Source organism: Dioscorea cayenensis, chromosome 7, assembly GCF_009730915.1.
Source record: "Dioscorea cayenensis subsp. rotundata cultivar TDr96_F1 chromosome 7, TDr96_F1_v2_PseudoChromosome.rev07_lg8_w22 25.fasta, whole genome shotgun sequence".
Lineage (NCBI taxonomy): Eukaryota > Viridiplantae > Streptophyta > Magnoliopsida > Dioscoreales > Dioscoreaceae > Dioscorea > Dioscorea cayenensis.
This window is the reverse complement of record NC_052477.1, coordinates 25412790-25433108: the sequence shown is the minus strand read 5'-3', so window position 1 is coordinate 25433108 and position 20319 is coordinate 25412790. Positions and strand designations below refer to the sequence as shown.

The 20319-nt window shown below is 35.8% G+C and overlaps 1 protein-coding gene across 1 annotated transcript; it reads right to left on the bottom strand.

Annotated features, from left to right (window-relative positions):
- Nucleotides 1–1732: 1732 nt before the first annotated feature.
- LOC120264500 lies at nucleotides 1733–3893 on the bottom strand. The gene is made up of 4 exons (XM_039272314.1): nucleotides 3245–3893; nucleotides 2606–3181; nucleotides 2477–2530; nucleotides 1733–2376 (listed from the first exon to the last, which is right to left on the bottom strand). The coding sequence occupies exons 1-4, from the start codon at nucleotides 3366–3368 to the stop codon at nucleotides 2348–2350; spliced, it is 783 nt and encodes a 260-aa protein (XP_039128248.1). The 5' UTR covers nucleotides 3369–3893; the 3' UTR covers nucleotides 1733–2347.
- Between the last annotated feature and the right edge of the window lie 16426 nt (nucleotides 3894–20319).

Sequence of the window (20319 nt, the reverse complement as noted above, 5' to 3'; positions counted from 1 at the left end):
AAACATGACATGAAACAACAGAGCTACATGGCCATCAGATTTGATCATTCTTGTTTAGGCCATCCATTCTGTGTTAATCGCCTTAGTCGGTGTGGTACCCTAGCTAGGAACTCCAAGATGCATTTTACTATAGCAGTTGAGTCTTCTAATCTCGCTTTCTTGGAGTCTACATTTGCATTAATCCATGACAAAAACATATATATAATTTTGAAGATAATCAATAAATGAGGTGAGTATTTGTCATGGAAAATATGGACATTTCTATCAAGCCATAAATTCCAAGTTATAGCTCTAACAAGTAGATCTCTAATGTCCCTAAGAGAATAATAGAGTCGGGGTCTCCAAGAACCCCACAACTTGTGCAAGAAGCAAGGGGGTTGGGGATCCTAAAAAGCTGAGTGACAAAGTTCCATAAGCATTCGGCTATAGTGCCTAAGAGAAACAAATGATCTCTTGACTTCGCTGGCACCTGACAAAGTACACTTGTAGGTTGTTGGTTGCATTTTCTTGCAACCAAATTCTCCAATGTAAGTATGTGGTTGCCCCATGCTAGCCACTTGAATAGTTTGGCTTTTCGAGGGCACAAGCCATGATTGAGGAAGGTGTAGAAGTATTTGGTAGTGAACTTGCCATTTGTCATTAGCCCCTACAGTTTGCCATCTTGTGAATCATATTCGTCAGTTACATTTCTACTTAGCCTATTGGTGACCACCGGGTCTATTATAGTGGGACAATTTTGCAGTAAGCTTATAAGCTCCTGTATTGTTCCAAAATGTTGTTGTGAGACACTAGATATCTTTGGCCAAAGGTACATGGTCATGTAGTTGCTGACTCATTGTCAAACTAAAATAGGGTGGCGCAACCGTCCTGGGGTTGGGGATGATATAGCTAGGATCTGAATGCAAGTAGATAACTTAGGATCCCATTCTAGAAGAAGGATTTTCTTCTAGGTGATCGGTAGAAGAGATTTCAAGTAGGTGCGTTCGGGTGATAATTAAATTGAATTATTTTTGCTCTGCACAAAGAGTACTACTTGTAATTTTCCACCGCTATTTTTCACAGAGGACCATGTTGAATTCCTCCATATTCAGAATACCACACCCCTTTGTTCCTTTGATTTACAGTCGCTTCCAATTCACTAATAAGGGTCTAAGGCTGCCAATATCTGTGTTGGAACAGAGAAAATTCCTCCTCACGTGGTTGATAGCTTTGATCACTAAGCATGGAAGTTTAAAAATTGAACCATCCCAAAATATTTTCTATTTTTATGCAAAAATTATATTTTTTGTATGTGTACTTTGATAAATACTAAAATAAATTGTAATCACCTAGCATGGAAGTTTAAAATCCAAACCCTCCCAAAATGTTTTTCCATTTTTATGCAAAAACTATATTTTTACAGGTGTACTTTAATAAATACTAGAGAAATTGTTCATATCATCCCTTTATTACTTGATCAAAAAATTCTTGGACTATTTCATATCCCCAAAAAGTCTTTCCTCTTTTTGACACCATATAATAGCCTATTTCTCAGTATTTTTGTCAAAAATGCCCCTCAACAATTTTAAACGGAAACACCAACACACAAACACAAACACAAAACACACAATGGGGTAAAATTAAATTTTTAAATAAAATAAACTGATACCGTGATTGAAAAATAAATAAATTAAAAACAAAGAAACTACACAAAAAATTGAAATGTCATATGATTACAAAAGATATTTGAAAATTTACAAAGATTAATAAATAATTTTTCTTAAATACTAAAATAAAATGTGAAATATCCAATGAAATTAAACTAGCAGTACACATCTACTTAGTTCTGGGTGAACAACACATCACCTCAAGGACATAAAAACCCTCTTATGAGTTATGAGTGTACTACAATTATCACAGCAATGTACCATTGGAGGAACCTAATCAGTACTAACCAACAAACAAACATAAACAACCAACAGAAATGCATGCTTCCACAGTAGCAACATTGTAAACAAGCTACAAACCTACAACCAACATCACACCAAATTTAATTCCAAATATTTATTCCCACAAATTTAAAAAAAAAAAAAAAATTCAAAAACACAATCTTTTCCTACAAGTCCTCAATGGAAATGAGAGCAACTTGTAAAATCCAACCATCTCCTTAACCAACTCCTCAACCAAGTCCCCAAATATATCAATCTCCAAACCAACCCCTATCCTTCCAAGTTCCCACCTCTCCTCCCATACACCATCTTCCCACACTTCCCTTACGTTCTCCGCCATGGCCTTGCTCCTCTTCTGCCGAGGCCCTTCCTTTCTCTTAATTCGCATTCCATTTTGTTCAAAAGATTTGTCTCTTGAGTTAACCACTGCTACTCTTTTCACTATCACCTGCAAATAAGCAAACAACATGCATCATTTTAATGATGTTAATATTACTAAAATTTTTGTGTCAAATTCCAAATTATTAAACTAAATTAAATTAGCCAACCTGGTTGGGAGAACACACCCAAAGGTGATGTTTCTTGAGTTCTTGATCCAATGGCTGCAGTTACAGAGAAACACATTCAAAACGTTGAACCAAATAATTATTGGTAATTAAAAAAAAAAAAAAACTCACATTTATCGGATTTATTGGCGCGAAACCTCGGTGACGTAATCACGTCGAGCACCGACACTGGGCTGGGCTGTTCGCCGTTAATGTCCTTAGATCCCGCTTTCACCGTCAAATCTCCACAGTCCAAACGGCATCGAACTTTAACCTGGCCACGCTCATCGAGTGAACCAACGGTGTTGATCTGTTTCGTTCGGAGCTCTGCCAGCTGTACGGTCTCGATGATCCGCTTCAAGGCCTTTAAATCCTCATCGCATCTTTCCAGCGCTCCCAAGAGCTTTCGCCGCTTCTCCGCTGCGGATTCGGGGAAGCTCGTTGGAGCGTCATCGAGGCCCATGAGCCGCGCCACCAGTGCCGACGACCGGCGAGGGCTATCGGCGGAGGATCGTCGGATCTCCGGTGTTATCGTCGGGCTACGTGGTGTCTCACAAGATCGCCGCCGGGGTTCTCCGATAGCCAGCATTGCGAGTGTCTTCTTCTCCGGCATCAAGGTATGTTCCGATCCCTTCTTCTCCACTTCCTTCACCGGCTCCGGCGACGGTTTCACAGGAGATGGTCCGGTGATCTTGTCCTTTTTGCTAGCTGGCGATAGATGAGACCATTAGATAGAGAAAATCGAGCGAAAATTAGGGTTTGGGATCTAACCGGAGGTGAGGCGCTTGCGGGAGTGACGGCCGGAGAGTAGTCGGAGAATGCCGGAGATGCAGCCGACGGGGGGCTTATGGCGGTATTCCGGCGTGGCTTCCCGGCGGGATGATGACGTCTGCATCGTCTCCCTATTCCGATCTCCTATTCCTTTGTTCTTAATATTTGGAATAAAGGAATAAAGGCCATTCGAAGGAGGAAGAGAAGAAGAAGAGCTTGTCGTGGGCGCAAGAAGACAGTGTATGGATACTGGAAGGAATTAGGTTGTCCCCAGATAGCATAGAGTGTGTGAAAATGGGCATGATTTTGAGAGGAAATTATGGTAGAGCCACTCTGGCCAAGAGGGCTGTTACATTACATAGGAAACTGCTGCTAATTCTTTTTGGAGTTGAGGGTACTACTGTGAATTGGTTTGTAGTGTTTAGTGTTTGGTTGCTTTTTAGTCGCTCGATGGAAAAGAAAAAGATGGCTACGTGTTTAAGAAAAAGTTAAAAGCTATCTTCTTATACGAAGAGAATCCTATGTGAGACCAAGTAACATTTGGTCTTTTAGTTAAGATCCTGATTAAATTCATTAATATGGATCTGTTTTAGCTAAGTGTATGGTTGAATCAAGATATCAAATGAATAAGGTATTCACTCTTGTATAAGAGTTTGGGTGTTCAAATCTCATTTAACTTGAGCAAGGGTTTAGTGTGCACGGCTTGTAACTCAATGTTGTTAGTGATGATGCACTACTAAATGTTCAATTTTTGGTTGTGTATATATGACTATAGTGTATTATTATGGTTGATAAATACTAGAAACCTAGAAGGTTGATATTATTATGAAAAAGATTATTATGTGATACAATTGTTTAAGAAATTAGTTAATTATTACAAATAGATTTTTATATTTTAAATTAGATTAAGGATTATTATTTTAGAATTATTTTAAATTCTTTGAGCTTCTTGAGTTCAATGCCAATTTATTTTTTTGGAAAGATGAAATGGTACCATCAGAGCTTTTAACTTCCAACTTTTTTAATGCTTTTTGACTGCATTAAATTAATTTAATATTCATGATAATGAACCGAATTTTACAGATGATAGTTTGGTACAGGAGACATATTTGAATAATAAGAATTTTGTATATCATTAACATAAGAGAACACAAAAAAATCTTGAAGAGAAATTATTTTTAGAATCAAATAATTTATAAAATAATATTTTTAAGATTTTTTTTAACATACACATGTCATCCGTTATTTTCCGTCAAACAATAGTCACATACTAAGTTGGTTCATGATATTTTATTAAAATGTATAAATTAATCATCTCTGCAATAGGAGAGTGGTTAATTAATTACTTGCAAAATGAGAGGTTAAAGGTTTTCAAAAAGTTAAAAGGTTAATGATGTTTATACAAAAAACAATTTTTATATAATATATGTCTATACACACGCACGCTGATGTACTTATGTTTTTACTCTTGAATCCGCACTTGGAGGACCACATGGTTTGCAATCTACAACAAGAACTCTATATTTAAATAGAGGTCCACATTAAAGAAACCTGAAGCTCAATTGTATCCAATTGAAATTTGAGAACAAATCAAATGGAGGAATTAAATTTTAGCTACCCTTAGCACCCTGCAATACACACCTCTCTTTGTAGTGACTGTCATCAATAGATGCAGGATTCAGATCATGACTAAAAAGTGGCTCAGTAACTTGCCATAGATCCAGGAATAGCATAGTATTAATTAAGCTTTCTATTGCTGTTATTTGACCGATCATGTAACGGTAATGAAAGGACCACACTCCAGCAAGCATGCCTTATATGCAAATGCTCTTTGTAAAAGAAGGGAAAAAGTAAAAATAATGGTGACAGTGGTGACTAGTGAGCAAGATGTTGGAAAAAAGAAGAGTTATTCTTCTTTCCTTTTGCTTTTACAGTAAGGTAGGGGCCCGGTTGAGTGATGTTAATAGTGACTGGTGGTGCTTTGTTCTTACAGCAAAGCTGCAGGGAAAAAGTAGTGGAACGAGGGGACATCACTCATTTAAGCATACCTTCTTACTTTACCTTCTCTTCTGGCGCGCAAAAGCGTGCGGTGTGTTTGGTGGGGGTACAAATGACATGTTATCACTTGAATATCTCTGACTCTCACGAGAGAGAGTTTAATGATTTGAAATGAAGTGATGGAAACCATGCTGGTCTTGCTGTTCCATTAGAAAACTTGCCTCCCACAACTTTATGATAATTTTTGCCTCAAAACTGTTGGACCATTTGCAAATCTCCCAATTATGATAAGATTGCTAGCTGGGCAAGATAGTGTCTTAACAAATAATTGGATGAACACTGGATTTAAGGAAAAGTTTTGGTTTGACATGGAGGTTTTGCCAGATATTTAATAGTGAAGTTTCTTTTTTGGTACTCTAGTCCTACTATTTGAATAATATATCTGGACTATTATGCTGAGCTCTGAGCTATCTTTTCAATATGTGCTGATTTTGTGAATGCCACTTGGACACAAAAAAATGAGTTTGTTATGTTAGATGAGTCAGTCTTATGTATAAAAGTTATACATGCAGGAAGAATGTACATATATATACATAATTTGTGTAGTTATGTGTAAATATATATATAATATATATTTAGGAAAACATGGACAGTATTTGTGCACTCTCCTGTAAAAAAAAAGGTACAATATCAAATACTCTATTATAATGTGTTTGCCAATGTGATATTTAGATATACCAGTATTTGTTTGATTACAATGTAAGGCTATTAGGATCTTGGGATAAGAGAGCTGAAAATAAATGGCTCCAGGAAGTAATATAAAAGTAAAACAAGACAGGGAAGGGAATAAATGAAAAATTAATACATCCCAAAGGCTGAAACAATAATAAGATGATGGAAAATAATCATTGATATGAGGGGTATAAGTGAACATGGTTGCCATTGTTTCTGGTGTTATTATTGTTAGCACTTGATCTGACTGACCTGAACTATTTTTAAGGCACCCCTCCGAACATCCAACCTGTATTCACTATGCAGTGTTTGGATGAATGCGCCCATCGGTAATAGGGGAGTCACTTCAGGGCCTTTTCTAAAGTTCTTGAGGCTGGCAATCGGGTGAAGACTACTTTAAGTTTGATTCATTTGATTAAAATTTTCATAATAAAATAAAAATCTAGTCTCCACTCTTATCTCAACTTCCCAATTATATAAAAAGATTGGTAACACAATTTATTTTAATCAATTTGATATGTTTTAATCATTTAATTTGTTTAATATGACTTAATTTGTATAATATAAAATTTTGTAAAAACCTTTAACAAATATAATCTTCTGCATGATTGCATCCTAAAACATAATTATTACATTTGAAATAGAATTTTTTTAAAAAAAACTTGTGTGTATTTTTTATCTTTATTAATGGCAAACTGATCAAGCTCAGCTGGCCACGGAGAGTCTCATTAGGACTAGGGCTAGTCCATCGGCCAGCTTACCCTAGTAACAGGTCATTCTTAACATTGGAAGCCATGCAAAGGCTTAGACGTGGTGACCTTGCTTAGCCATAGAAAACTTCTTTGTGATTGGAGCTAACTTGCCTTAACACCACTACAGCTAGGACAAGCCCTTATGTGGCTCAGTGGACTAAGTGAGTTTGCCTAGCCAATAAACTCACTTTGACATTGGCAAGCCATATAGGGGTCTGGTCTAAGTTGGTGTGAGCTCTCTAGTCACGGGAAGTCTACTTGTGGGTAGGACAAGCTTGTTTCGGCCTCAAAAAGTCTCAATTGGCATGCTTGGGTTGGACTGGCTTACTCAATTAGCAGTCCTACTTAGGCAATGGTGAGCCAAGGGGCTCGTGGGGACTTGGACCAGCTCGCCTAGCCGACAACTCTCAAGAGGTTGGGCAAGCACTAGGTGAGCACGTGGGTGAAAGAATAGGGGAAAAGGAAAAGGTACAAACATAAATTGTTAAAAAGAAATAATTTAAAAAATTGAAATTATTAGGGACTTAAAAGTAAATTAAATTTTTTAAAACCCTACATGGTCATGTGCATTTCCACAAACAAATTATTTTGACAAGAAGATGTTTTAAGATAGAGTGTTATACCAACTATGGATATGGTACAAACATGATCTTTTGCATGGTATTTGTTAATTGTTGTGTGTTGTAATGGTCATTACCTATTACATCAAAACTTTACCCTCATTAACATACATCTTGAGATTTTTCCCCATTAACTATGTTTTAAGGCTTGGGATTATAGCTCAGATTAGAAGAAATTGTGCCTTTAGTAAGGTCAAAGTTAGGGATCTTGATTGTTGGCTTGATAATTAGATTTGATGGCAACTTTCCTATGAACCGAATGGGACCCTTGCAGCTTATAGTTAAAAACTTGAATATCTTAATGACTTGTGCCAAGTCTTAAGTCGCCTAATCTGCTCCTCTTCAGGTCCTTTACTATGGAAGACACCCATGTCGATTGGTTGTTGATGGAATGTCTAATGTCACAACTCTCCTCAAACCAACGCTTTATTGTGAACTCCCTATAACCTTTTCTCATTGATAACACTTGGTTTTTTTGCTTAATACTTTTACTTTATTATTTTTGTTGGAATTTTTGGGAAAGGATTGAAGGTTTTGCATGCGTATTTAGTTTATGCCTTGTGGGTGCAGCCGTTTGTCCTATTTCTAGCTCGCTAGATAGGGTTAGGACACGATAAACTAATACAAAATAACAAGATCTTCACCCTTGATAATGTTACTAGGAAAAATTGGAGTGGCTCTAGAACTTCGTACTTCCTTTAGGTAGCGAATATGAAGCCGTGAAGCACTTGTTTTCCTTTGCCCCTACTTGGAATTAGCACATGATCTTTTAGCTATTTGAATGGTTGTCCACTTGGTGACTATTCTGCTGTTTGACACTTTGGTTGCTAGGTTGTTAGTGTTTAAATAAGTCTCCTTGGTTTAAGAAGTAATTTGTTTTCTCAGCATGTATTTATAAAGCACATTGGTTCAATAACAAACAAGTTAAGTTTCCATTTAATTTTGTAATTATCTTTATGGTATCCAAGCTCCATTTCTCTAATGAGACAGATATTATTAATTTTATTTTAAAAAACCTCGACTTAGCAAGAAATGGCCTCAATTCAACCACAGTTGTTAATGCCGACTCCTCAATCTTTACAATGACAAACAATTAAATCATCCAATTCAATCCAGCTTCCTAATTGCAGATCAAACTTCATGGTAGTTCCAATTTTATAGCTTGGAAAGCTCAATTCACAATGCTACTTGTAGGCCATAACCTTTATAGTCTTCTTGATGACAGTAAACCTGTCCTAGCTAGAACCTTAATCAGAAATAACACTGAAGAAGACAACCCATCATACCAGATTTGGATCCATTGAGATCATTTAATCCAACAAACAATGATGGCATCCGTTGACACCTTCATAGCGTCAATAGTTGTTGGTGTCTCCAACGCTCAGATAGCTTGGACACTTCTACACACATCCTATACCAACAAAAGTCACGCCCATGTCTATAGCTTATGGGATCAGCTTAATCGAGTTACCAAAGATGACAAGACTATTATAGAGTATCTCCACCAAATCAAGACAGTTTCAGATGAACTAGCTATTGCGGGATCATCCATAGCCACAGAAGAACTCATTGTCAAGCTTCTTAGAGGTCTAGGACTTGATTATCGAGAAGTCTCCTTTGCGATTTACAATCGTGGTATCCCAATCGCATATAAAGAGCTCTTTGAGAAACTCCTTGACCATGAAATTTTCCTTCAACATGAAGGACAACGTGTGTCCTGCCCAATCACTACTTCCCTCAGTAATAAGACGTCTGCTTCATCTCACAACTATCACAACAATCATCGTCCCCTACCCCCATCATATTGGATTTGGATTAGTTAAGATCATTTAATCCAACAAGAAATGATGGTATTTGTTGACACATCTATAGTGTCAAGAGTTGTCAGTGCCTTCAACGCTCAGACAACTTGGACACATCTACATACATTTGATGCCAACAAAAGTCATACCCATGTCTATAGCTTATGGTATCAGCTTAATCAAGTTACCAAAGATGACAAGACTATTGCAGAGTATCTCTACCATATCAAGACAATTTTAGATGAACTAGCTACTGGCAGATTACTCATGACCACAGAAGATCTCATTGTCAAGATTCTTAGAGGTCTAGGACTTGATTATTGAGAAGTCTCCTTTGCAATTCGCAATTGTGGCATCCAATCGCATACAAAAAGCTCTTCAAGAAACTCCTTGACCATAAAATTTTCTTTCAATATGAAGGACAACGGGTGTCCTCCCCATTCACTACTTTCCTTAGCAACAAGATGACTACTTCATCTCACAACTATCACAATGATCGTCATCCTGCCTCCATTCAACATCAACAATCACAACCAACCATGGAAAGGCCATACCAACTGGATGATTCAACAACTACAATAATAAACCTTAGTGGTGATGCCAAACCTTCAACTAATCCCCTAATGTTGTCCGGTGCCAATTGTGTAACAAGATTGATTATGTTGCGACGGTTTGCCACCCTAGGTCTCACAATCACTTTGAGGCTAAATCAAACTACGTCAACGGTTTTCAAAAACCTGACAATTTATGGATCATTGACTCCGGTGTATCGCATCACATAACTATTACACCACACAACATGGATGAGTATAATGGCACCAAGGGCGTTGTCATGGGTGATGGTAACAAAATTCCAATTACTCATATTGGTTCTACTTAGTTGCATGCATCCAACAATGCTTTCAAACTGGGATACCTCAAGGGCTGATCCGAAAAGGTGTTTACAGTTTGGAGAGGCTGCGAAGAAGGTCTTTTTCAGGAACACTTGGATCAAAGTAGGCAATGGGAGAGTTTGTTCTTACTGGTATGATTATTGGGCATCTATGTCCCCGTTGGCGATGGAATTTCCGCAGGCGTTTAACTCGTGTATCAATAAACATCGACGAGTCTCAGACCATCCTTCCATAGATTAGCTATCTACAGAAGGGACGACCGATCAGACATGCTTGTTTAGTGCTATTTGTCATTAGCTAAAGTTATCTGTCTTGCTAAGAAAGTTGACAAAATTTCAAGTCTATCCCGTACTCTGTGTCCTTGCCATTAAACGGACCCTAATATCTATTTCCAAATTTTTCCAAGATAATCTAACCTTTATTGAATTCTTTGCTTTTCATTTTCTTGTTAAGGATCTATGAATACACATACCATTATGTGCGACCGAACTAAGGATGGACTATATGAGTGGCCTGTTCTCTCTTCCTTGAACTTCCACAATTCGAATTGGCCTCCTTAAATGTTCCCATCGCCATTTGGCATTGCCTTCTTAAATGTTCCCATTGCCACTTGGCATCGTCAGTTAGGGCATCGCCATGCTAAGATTTTAAAGATAATTTAAAATAACTTTTCTCTTCTTGTTTCACGACTAGACAATTAAAATTTTTGCAATTCATGTTTATCACATAAAGCACATGCAACCTTTTGCATGATTTACTTTGTCAAGTTATAAACCACTCCAAATGATTTTTTTAGTGATTTATGGGGACCATCTCCTGTTCTTTCAATCAATAACAAATTATATTATTGCATATTTGTTGATCAATACATGAAAAACATTTGACTATATACTTTAAAAAAATTAAAGTGAACTAAAAGGCGTTCTTAAAAAATTTCATCATTTAGTAAAAAAATACTTTAATGCCAAAATTCTTTCCTTTTACATAGATGGTGGTGGAGAATTTAAAAATATGGATTCATATCCCCTTATCTCCATTCAAATGGTGTCAAACATCTTTTAACTCCTCCATATGCACCTCAATGGCTTGCACTTGCTAAACATCCTCACTGACATATTATAGAAACTGCACAAACACTATGACATGATTCATCCCTTTTATTAGCTTTTTGGTACTTTGCTTGTCTTCATGCAGTTTATCTAATAATTTGCTTACCAACCCCTCTTTTAAATTATTCTTCTCCTTTTAAAAAAATTGTTTCAACAAAAACCAAATTACCTGTCTTTTAAAACTTTTGGGTGTTTGTGTTTACCCATGGATCAAACCATATTCAAAAAATAAACTTGAGCCCGGGTTGATACCTTGTGTTTATTTGAGTTTTTCTTTAATTCATCATCATTGTCATCAATGCTTTCACCCATTAAACAATAGACCTTATTTATCTCAAGATGTGCGTTTTCTTGAACAAATTTCTCCTTTCAAAACCTTGTTCTCACATGTTGCTAAACAGAAATTTAAACTTTTAGCATGGGATAATCTAATCCAATAAACAATCATGCCATTTCATTACTCTTCTTATCAACAAATTGCTAGATTTCCCCAATTGTATTCCTCCTTATCATCCCTTCAAATTCTATTTTTCATACTGGCCCTGGATCTAACACCGCACCAATGAACTCAACATCAACTCCTCATTCTACCTACCTCCTTTGTCAATCCTTTCACCCACCACCGTCTACCATCCCTACAGAATCTCACTTGCCTTTTGCAAACAATCCATCTAATCCTTCTGCCATAGCTTGTCCTCAAGCAAACACCACCATTTGTGCCCTTTCCAGTCATGTTGTTATCCGATCTCAAAATAATATTCACAAACCCAAGCAAATCCTGGATTATTTGGCCCATGTTAAATCCTTCATCCCAAGAACCTTTAAACAAGCCAATTAATACCCTGAGTGGAGAGTAGTTATGAAAGCTAAGTTTGATGCTTTACTGAAAAACTAGATTTGGGAATTGGTGCCTTGTGCTCTTGATAAAAACATTATTTCTTGTAAGTGGTTGTTCAAGATTAAGCAAAATCTTGACGGGTTCGTGGACCGATACAAAGATCGACTTGTTTCCAAGGGATTCCCTCAATGACCTGGCATTAATTTTCACTCTATATTTAATAGAGTGGTTAAAACCACAACTATTCATATTCTACTCTCTCTTGTTGTCCACCACAACTGGGTACTTCGATAACTCGACATCAATAACTCTTTTCTTCAAAGCCGTCGGGATGAAGAGCTACTGGGTTTGAAAATGATACATTTCCTTCCCATATTTGTCGTTTGTGTAAAGCAATATGGCCTCAGACAGGCTCCTCGTGTATGGTATATTGACCTTACAACTCATATATTCCCGTATTTGTCGTTTGTGTAAAGCAATATGGCCTCAGACAGGCTCCTCTTCATTTATCACTACTATGCTACTCCTATGTATATCCTTGTTTATGTCGACGATATTATCATTACTAGAGGCAACACCATCATGGTTAATCAGGTTTTCTCTTCCCTTGCTCTTTGGTTCTCTATCAAAGATCTTGACATTCTTATTTACTTTCTTGGTGTTGAAGTCTTGCAACGTCCAGACTGTCTCCTCTTGTCTCAATCGCATTATATCAATGAGATTCTCTGTGATGACAATATGCTTGAATGCAATGATGTTCAGACTGCTATGAGTTCTTCTAAACTTTTCCAAGTAACAAATGGCATGCTAATAGCATATGCTACTCGATATCGAACACTTGTTGGTAAACTTCAGTACTTGTCTTTTACTTAACTTGACATTTATTACTCTATCAATAAATTATCCCAATTTATGCATGCACCTTCTACCTTACATTGGACATCTCTTAGATGAGTACTCCAGTATCTTAAAGGGATGGCTCACTATGGGTTGCAACTATTACACCATTCGGGTTTTCATTTTTCCATGTACTTTGATGCGGATTAGGCTGGTGATGTCCGTGATCATGTTTTTACGTCCGGCTACGTACTCTTTTTTGGGCTTAACCCTATTAGTTGGTTGTTTAATAAGCAATCCACCATCACTCGTTCTTCTACTGAAGCAGAGTATCATTCTATTGCAAGTGCTCTTGCTGAAACTATAGGGGTAAAGAATCTTCTTCTTAAGCTAGGTCTTCCAATCAAAAAACTTCTGATTATATATTGTGACAATGTTGGAATTACCTATCTCTATAAGAATCCAATGATTTATAGTCACAAGAAGCATGTTACCATTAATTTTCATTATGTGCGCTATCAAGTTCAACATAAGTTGGTACAAGTCCTACACATTCATGCCGATGATCAGTTGGTGGATACTCTCACCAATGGTTTTCCTAAGCCGGCTTATACAAGTCATCTTTTTAAGTTAGGCCTCGTTACACCTTGTCTAACTTGAGTATATAAGGTGTATTAGCCCATGATCTTTCAGTTGTTTGAATGGTTGTTCAGCCTTGAAAGACCTTTGGGGCCTCCTAACCTCATTATTTTAATTGACAAATATCGAGTATGGGAACATGGCAATGATGCCCATTTCTTGAAATATGTAGCTTAAAAAACACACAAACAAAAAAAAGTTTTCAAACTAAGCAACATGTTTACTCAAAATATAGTTTAATGTAGCTTGTGTGACCAACTGAGTCAAGTTAGCAACTCCTGGCTCTCTGGTAAAGAGAAGTTTGGCTTTCTACCTAGGGATCGTTTGGTATTTTACAGGGAAACGCTTTCCCTGTAAACTATTTCTTTGCAAAATTTTTTCATGTATTTATTTTCCCTATAAAGTAACAATCTGGTGTTTGATATGCACCTTGAATATTGTAATTGAAATATATGTGAATGAATTCCTTTGTTTGGTATAGATAAGCTTTCCATGCAAAGTTATGATTATTCTCAATTTTACCCTTTAATAATAATGAAGTAAAATAAAACCATACCTTAAGTGCATGTTTTAATTTACACATTAATCAATGGTTTATATATAAATAAATTAAGAAAGTTGCTTATATATTCGACAAAAGTAGGTATTTAACTCATGCTCTTCTATTATGAGAAATATGATTACCCGAACTTGATGATCCACGAGGCACACTTCTAGTATGGATTCTTAAAAAGAAATTCAAAAAATTATAGGACTAACCAATATAGATTGTCTTGTCCTAGGGTTTTGAAAAGGAAGAAGTGGTGGAGAAGTTCTTCGTTAAAGCTGGGTTCTTAAAAAGAAGACAGACAAAAGAGAAGAATTTTTAATTTACAAAAGGTTAACATTGGAATTTTACATGTCTCATATTTTCCCAACCATGATGTAATCCTTTTCACATCCCCTCCCCCGATAAATTTTTTTCCCTAGTCAAAGGGAAAGTAATTGCAAGTTGACCATTACTTTACATAGTTTTTTTTTCAACCAAACACATGAAAACCTTTCGTAGCATTAACTTTCAAGGGAAAGTTGTTACTTTTCCCCATACCAAACGGCCCTATAGAGTACCCACAACCACATAACTAGGAGACATCTTAGGACAATGACAGTTGCCCTTAGCCCCTTGCTAACCGCTATGTTAGTCTTTTCTTAGGTGTTGTTTGTTTGCAAGGAATGAAATTGAGGAGGAATTAGTAAGGAATGAAAATAAGGGGGAATAGATTATGAATGGAAGAAAAACTGTGTTTGATTGGAGGGTATGGGAGAGTAATCCATTGGGGATGGGAAAAGTTAAAAGAAGAAATATGTGGGAAATGTCTTTTATGCCCTTATTGAGTGAATATTAAATAAATAAGTATATTAGTTAATAAAATTATTTTATTTGTAATATGTTATCGTTATTGTTTTATTTTTTTTTTTTTTATAATTAATTTTACAATTAATCTTTATTATTATTATTATTATTATTATTATTATTATTATTATCATTTTACAATACGTGGGAAATGTTGTTTTTTTTACAATGTTATATTCTTATTTTTATTAATTTATAATTAATTTAATTAATTAATGAATTAATTATTATTATTGTTTTGTTGGCAATATTATTTTATTTGTAATATGTTATCATTAATATATTTTTTTATGGTGTCCTCAAAATTTTTTCTAAATAATATATATATATATATATATATTATTTTTTCCAATTCACTGTGTTTTTTTTTTAAAATGCAAAAAAGTTCCAACCAAGAAACAAGAACAAACAAGGAATAAGAACCTAAACAAAGAAACATACAACGAAAGATAAAACAACCATTTCAACATAGACAAAGTAATTTTCTTGGCATAAAGAAACAACTATGTGAACATGTCAACAAGATAGAAACACAAGTTCAAAGTAAAAATGAAATGGTGTCTTGAAACAATTTTCTTGGCATAAAGAAACAAAACTAAAGAAGCAAATCGGAGACATAGTTAACATCATTAAAATATTTAATTTGCATGGAGATGCTAAATCAGGGCGAATCTTGTGTTTGTGTCCTCAATCACTTCTTCAACTTTTTAGGTGCTCTGCAATCAAGTAAATCAAGCAAGTAGAACAATTAGTCTATGACCAAACAACAATTAAAGCTAAAATGTAGAGTCAATAGATTAGTAACATTCAATAACCTAGTGAAACAACATTCCAAAATGATGCTGTGAGTTTCTTCTAATAACCTGACCAAACAACATTAAATCAATCAATCAGTCTTGATCAACTTATGAAACAAACATTGTGAGAAAAACTTAATATGAATATTGATACTAGGTGGGGAAAACGATGATCTTGTTAGAAATACGTGACAAAAGCGCAGTTTCCTACTGTTCGGTAAGTTGAAAAAGATTTTCATTTGTGTTTCATTATTAGGTAATTCCTGCAAGATGAACATTACCTCATCCTTCGTCAACCCATCAATTTCAAATATAATTTCACCTAGCAATCTTATCTTTTTGTTATGCTCTGCAAGAGCAATTTTCTGGGCCTCTTCGCGGGCTGCTTCATGAGCTTCGCGAGCTGCAGAATTAGTATCGCCTGAAATCTTGGACCAACTATTCCTGCAATATTATTCAAATTATCATTTAGTTTATCAGATGATTGGTATGTTGTTGGCACTTTCCTCTTACGTAGGGGTGTAAATGAGCCAAGCTACTCTTGAGCTACTCGAGATCGGCTCGGTTAATGCTCGAATTTGATTCGATTTTTCACGAGCCGAGCTGAGCTCGTGCTGCTCATTTACGTTGACGAGCCGAGCTCGAGCCCAAAAATACTTAGCTCGTGAGGCTCGCAAGCCTAAACGAGCTTATATATAAAATATTATATTATTTATATATAAATTACAAAAATATATAATTATATAAACTATATTAAATTACAAAAATACTTTTGTATACAAGCTAATCGAGCTTAAATGAGCCGAGCTCGAGCTACTTGAGCTTTTCAGCGAGCCGAGTTCGAGCACAAAAAAATGGCTCGAACGAGCTCGAGCCTGGTGATACTCAGCTCGGCTTGTTTACAACCCTACTCTTACGATGCATTTTTTGAGGTACCAGCATCAGATACCATTGGTGACTGTGTTGAAATGGGTTCTTCGATTGACATAAAAAAAATCATCGCTGGTCATTTCAAAGAAAGCCCTATCATCATTCAAATTAATGTTCTCATGTTGATAATGCTCTGCATCATCGGTAATATCTTCTCCTGCAGTGCCCTGTGCTCTATCTTTTGCAAATACTTGGACAAGCTCATTGAAAAATGGAAAAGATTTTCCATAAAGACCTGCAGCTTCTTTGTGAACCTACATTGCAATGAAAAGTATACTTAGTAATACAAACAACATATAAAAATAACAATATAAATTTACCAGATAACAATTTTTACATACCTTAACATATTCGTCATATGTACTTTTATCACATTTAATAGTGCACCATTTGTGATTCCAAACACAACCACTTATTCCTAGTATGTCGGCAATTGCAGTGGCTTGTTCCTAAATAATTTCACTTGCAACTCGATATTGGGGACGGCCTTCAGAGTTGTTTGGGGAATCTTCTCTTTCATCATTCTTTCCAATTGAATTTGGTACCCATTTCTGAACCTTTTTTCTGCCCTCCAATAAAGATTTGTAGATAACTCAACTATTGAGTCAATAAGCGCTCTATCCTCATCTATAGTCCAGAAATGCTTGTTTTGTTCCCTGCCCCTTGATTGTGATTGTGAATCCATACTAGGGAAAAAGGAAAACAACCTAAGGAAGAAGAAGATTTATTGAGTAAGTAAAACATATTCAAGTGTCACATAAAACACAAATGACATAAGTCAATATGAAATTTTCCACCAACCAATTATATTTCATGACACATCTACAGTCTAGAAATGCTTGTTTTGTCCCCTGCCCCTTGATTGTGATTGTGAATCCATACTAGGGAAAAAGGAAAACAACCTAAGGAAGAAGAAGATTTATTGAGTAAGTAAAACATATTCAAGTGTCACATAAAACACAAATGACATAAGTCAATATGAAATTTTCCACCAACCAAATATATTTCATGACACATGTTGCCAAAAAAATCCATAATGAGTACAATCTCACAAAAAATAATAACTAGAGAGGAATAAAAATACATAGAAGCACACGTGCGCATTATGTCAATATAAAATAGTATATGTCAGCCTAATTAGCAATTGTTATACATATCGATAACCATGCCAAGTTTAAATTGTGTCCACTCATCAGTTGGTTCAACAGATGTGATATTTTCCATATCATCTTTTTCTTGTTCCTCAAGGTTGAGATTATCAATTTTATCTTCGGCGGGGTCTTCTGCCATCTCCCTCCTAATATAATTATGTAGCAGGCAACACGTGTTGATGATACGCCATTGAGTGATTATGCTGTAGAAACTTGGACTAGATAAAATTTTCCACTGATTTTTTAGAAGACTAAATGCTCTCTCGATCACATTTCTCACACTTGCATGTTTCACATTGAAAAATTCTTGAGGTGTGCGCGGTTGATGTCCATCGACCCATGCACTTAAGTGATAATGTTGCCCTTGAAAAGGAGCAAGAAAACCAGGGCAATTTGCATATCCAGCATCCACTTAGTAGTAGAAACCTAAGAGATGTAAAAAAAGTACAATTTGTTTCATAGACCGTTGTGTTAGTAATATTAGATAGACACAAAAAAAAAAATTAGATGCACATCTTATTTACCATTTGGAACTCTCAACCCATTAGGCTTCGTTATATAGCATTCCTAAGAACTCGTCCATCATGAGCTGAACCTTCCCAACTAGACAAGACATATGTAAATTGCATATCTTGACACAAACACCGAGTACGTTGGTTGTTATTTCAGACTTTCTTGATCTATATCTTGGATGATTAGCTTTATGCACATTCACACGGATGTGTGTGCCATCTAATGCTCCTAGACAACACTAAGATGGGGAAAAAATGTCACTTACAAAATATAAATACAACTAAAAAGGAAAAAAGTTAAGTTATTTACCTTAAACAACTTCCATCTAAAGTCAGTTGAGTTTTCTGGTACCGATTCTGGTTTTTTCAATAGAACACCATGGCAAAGAATGACTGACTTCAATACAGCATGGAAATGTCGGCTAACTGTTTCTCCAGATCGGACAAAATCAAATTTAATTATCCTATTCTTAACATGGTGTGCTATAATGTTAAGAAACATTGCCATCATTTCTTGGACCCCGACATTTACAGTGCCTCGCAACCCACCAGTACTAGTTGATAACTGACACAAATTATGGAAACATCGTCGGTCCATACGCAACTTATCGACGCATTTTAATCACTTTCGTAAACCACACGGTAAAGGTATTCTTGTTGTCTACGGTGCCGTGTAGATGTTGATACAATTTCTTGTTGAATCATTTTATTTCTATGGTTTCATTGTTTGATTGCACATGTGGCGATCATGAGGCTTAGCATGTAGATGTAACACATAATCATTGCGGCATTTTGTTGAAGTTGTTTAATATTCTTCATATCTAATATAACAATTACATGCATAAGAACTTAGTTACCACAAAGATGCACATGAAGGATCATGCATTTAAGTACATTCATTTCTTGATATATGCAAATAGATAGTTTTATATGGGTATATATGCAAAATTCCAAAACAAGAACACAAACATGCAAAGAAATGCTAATATTCTTGATGCTTGTGAGCCTAGAATTGTGTATGATAAAATGTTGTTCTTTTCATATTATATTAGAGAGGTAATCTTAATTATCACTTCAACAAAGGGTAAGACTTTGACTAGCCTTGAATATTAAAGTATCATTTTCAAAGACTTTCAAGATCAATTCCAATTCACCATTCCAACAACTAGTCCATAACCAGCTTAGATAACCATCACCAAATTACTGCTCCATAACAATCAATCAAGAACACAAGGACTTTATTCAATCATATCAAAATACCAATACATACAACAATCTATAGCAAATACACTCAAGCATAGCTTCCAAGTTTTACCCAACAAATTCAAGTATTAATTGAGTTTCCATGTACCAGACTCGGAATTGCCACACAAATGTCGGCTACTTCGTGAGAACCACCTGACCAGTAAAAACATAATAATAAAATGCCAAACCTTGTGACAAGCCTAATATTGTCAATGGAGCTAATGCGCAGGTTAATTAATTAATTTGCATATATTAATTCCAACACGTCTAAGTTCATGAATTTTAATTCGTATTTATAACTTGCATGCATGCATGCGTTGAGTATTATATAGGTTTGTTGGGAGAAATTTGCAAGGTACTTTGAGGTGGAACTCAAGGAAGTGAAACTAAGGGAAGGGTACTATGTTATGGATCCTGTGAAAGCTGTGGAGATGGTTGATGAGAACACTTTGCAACTATCTTAGGTTCAACACTCAATGGAGAATTTGAAGAAGTTAAATTTCTCAATGATCTTCTTACTGTCAAGAATACAAAGACCGGGTAATTATGTGTATATATATACATGTATGTTTGTCTGTACATATATTCTAGGTATTATTCATATATATATATATATATTGTGTAATTGTGATCAGGTGGGAAACTCCAATTCATGTAGATGCTGCAAGTGGGGGCTTTGTTGCACCATTCTTGTATCCTGAACTTGAATGGGATTTCAGGTTGCCACTTGTAAAGAGTTTGCATAAATATGGTTTAGATTATGCCGGTGTTGGATAGGTGATTTGGAGGAGTACAAAATATTTGCATGAAGAGTTGATTTTCCATAT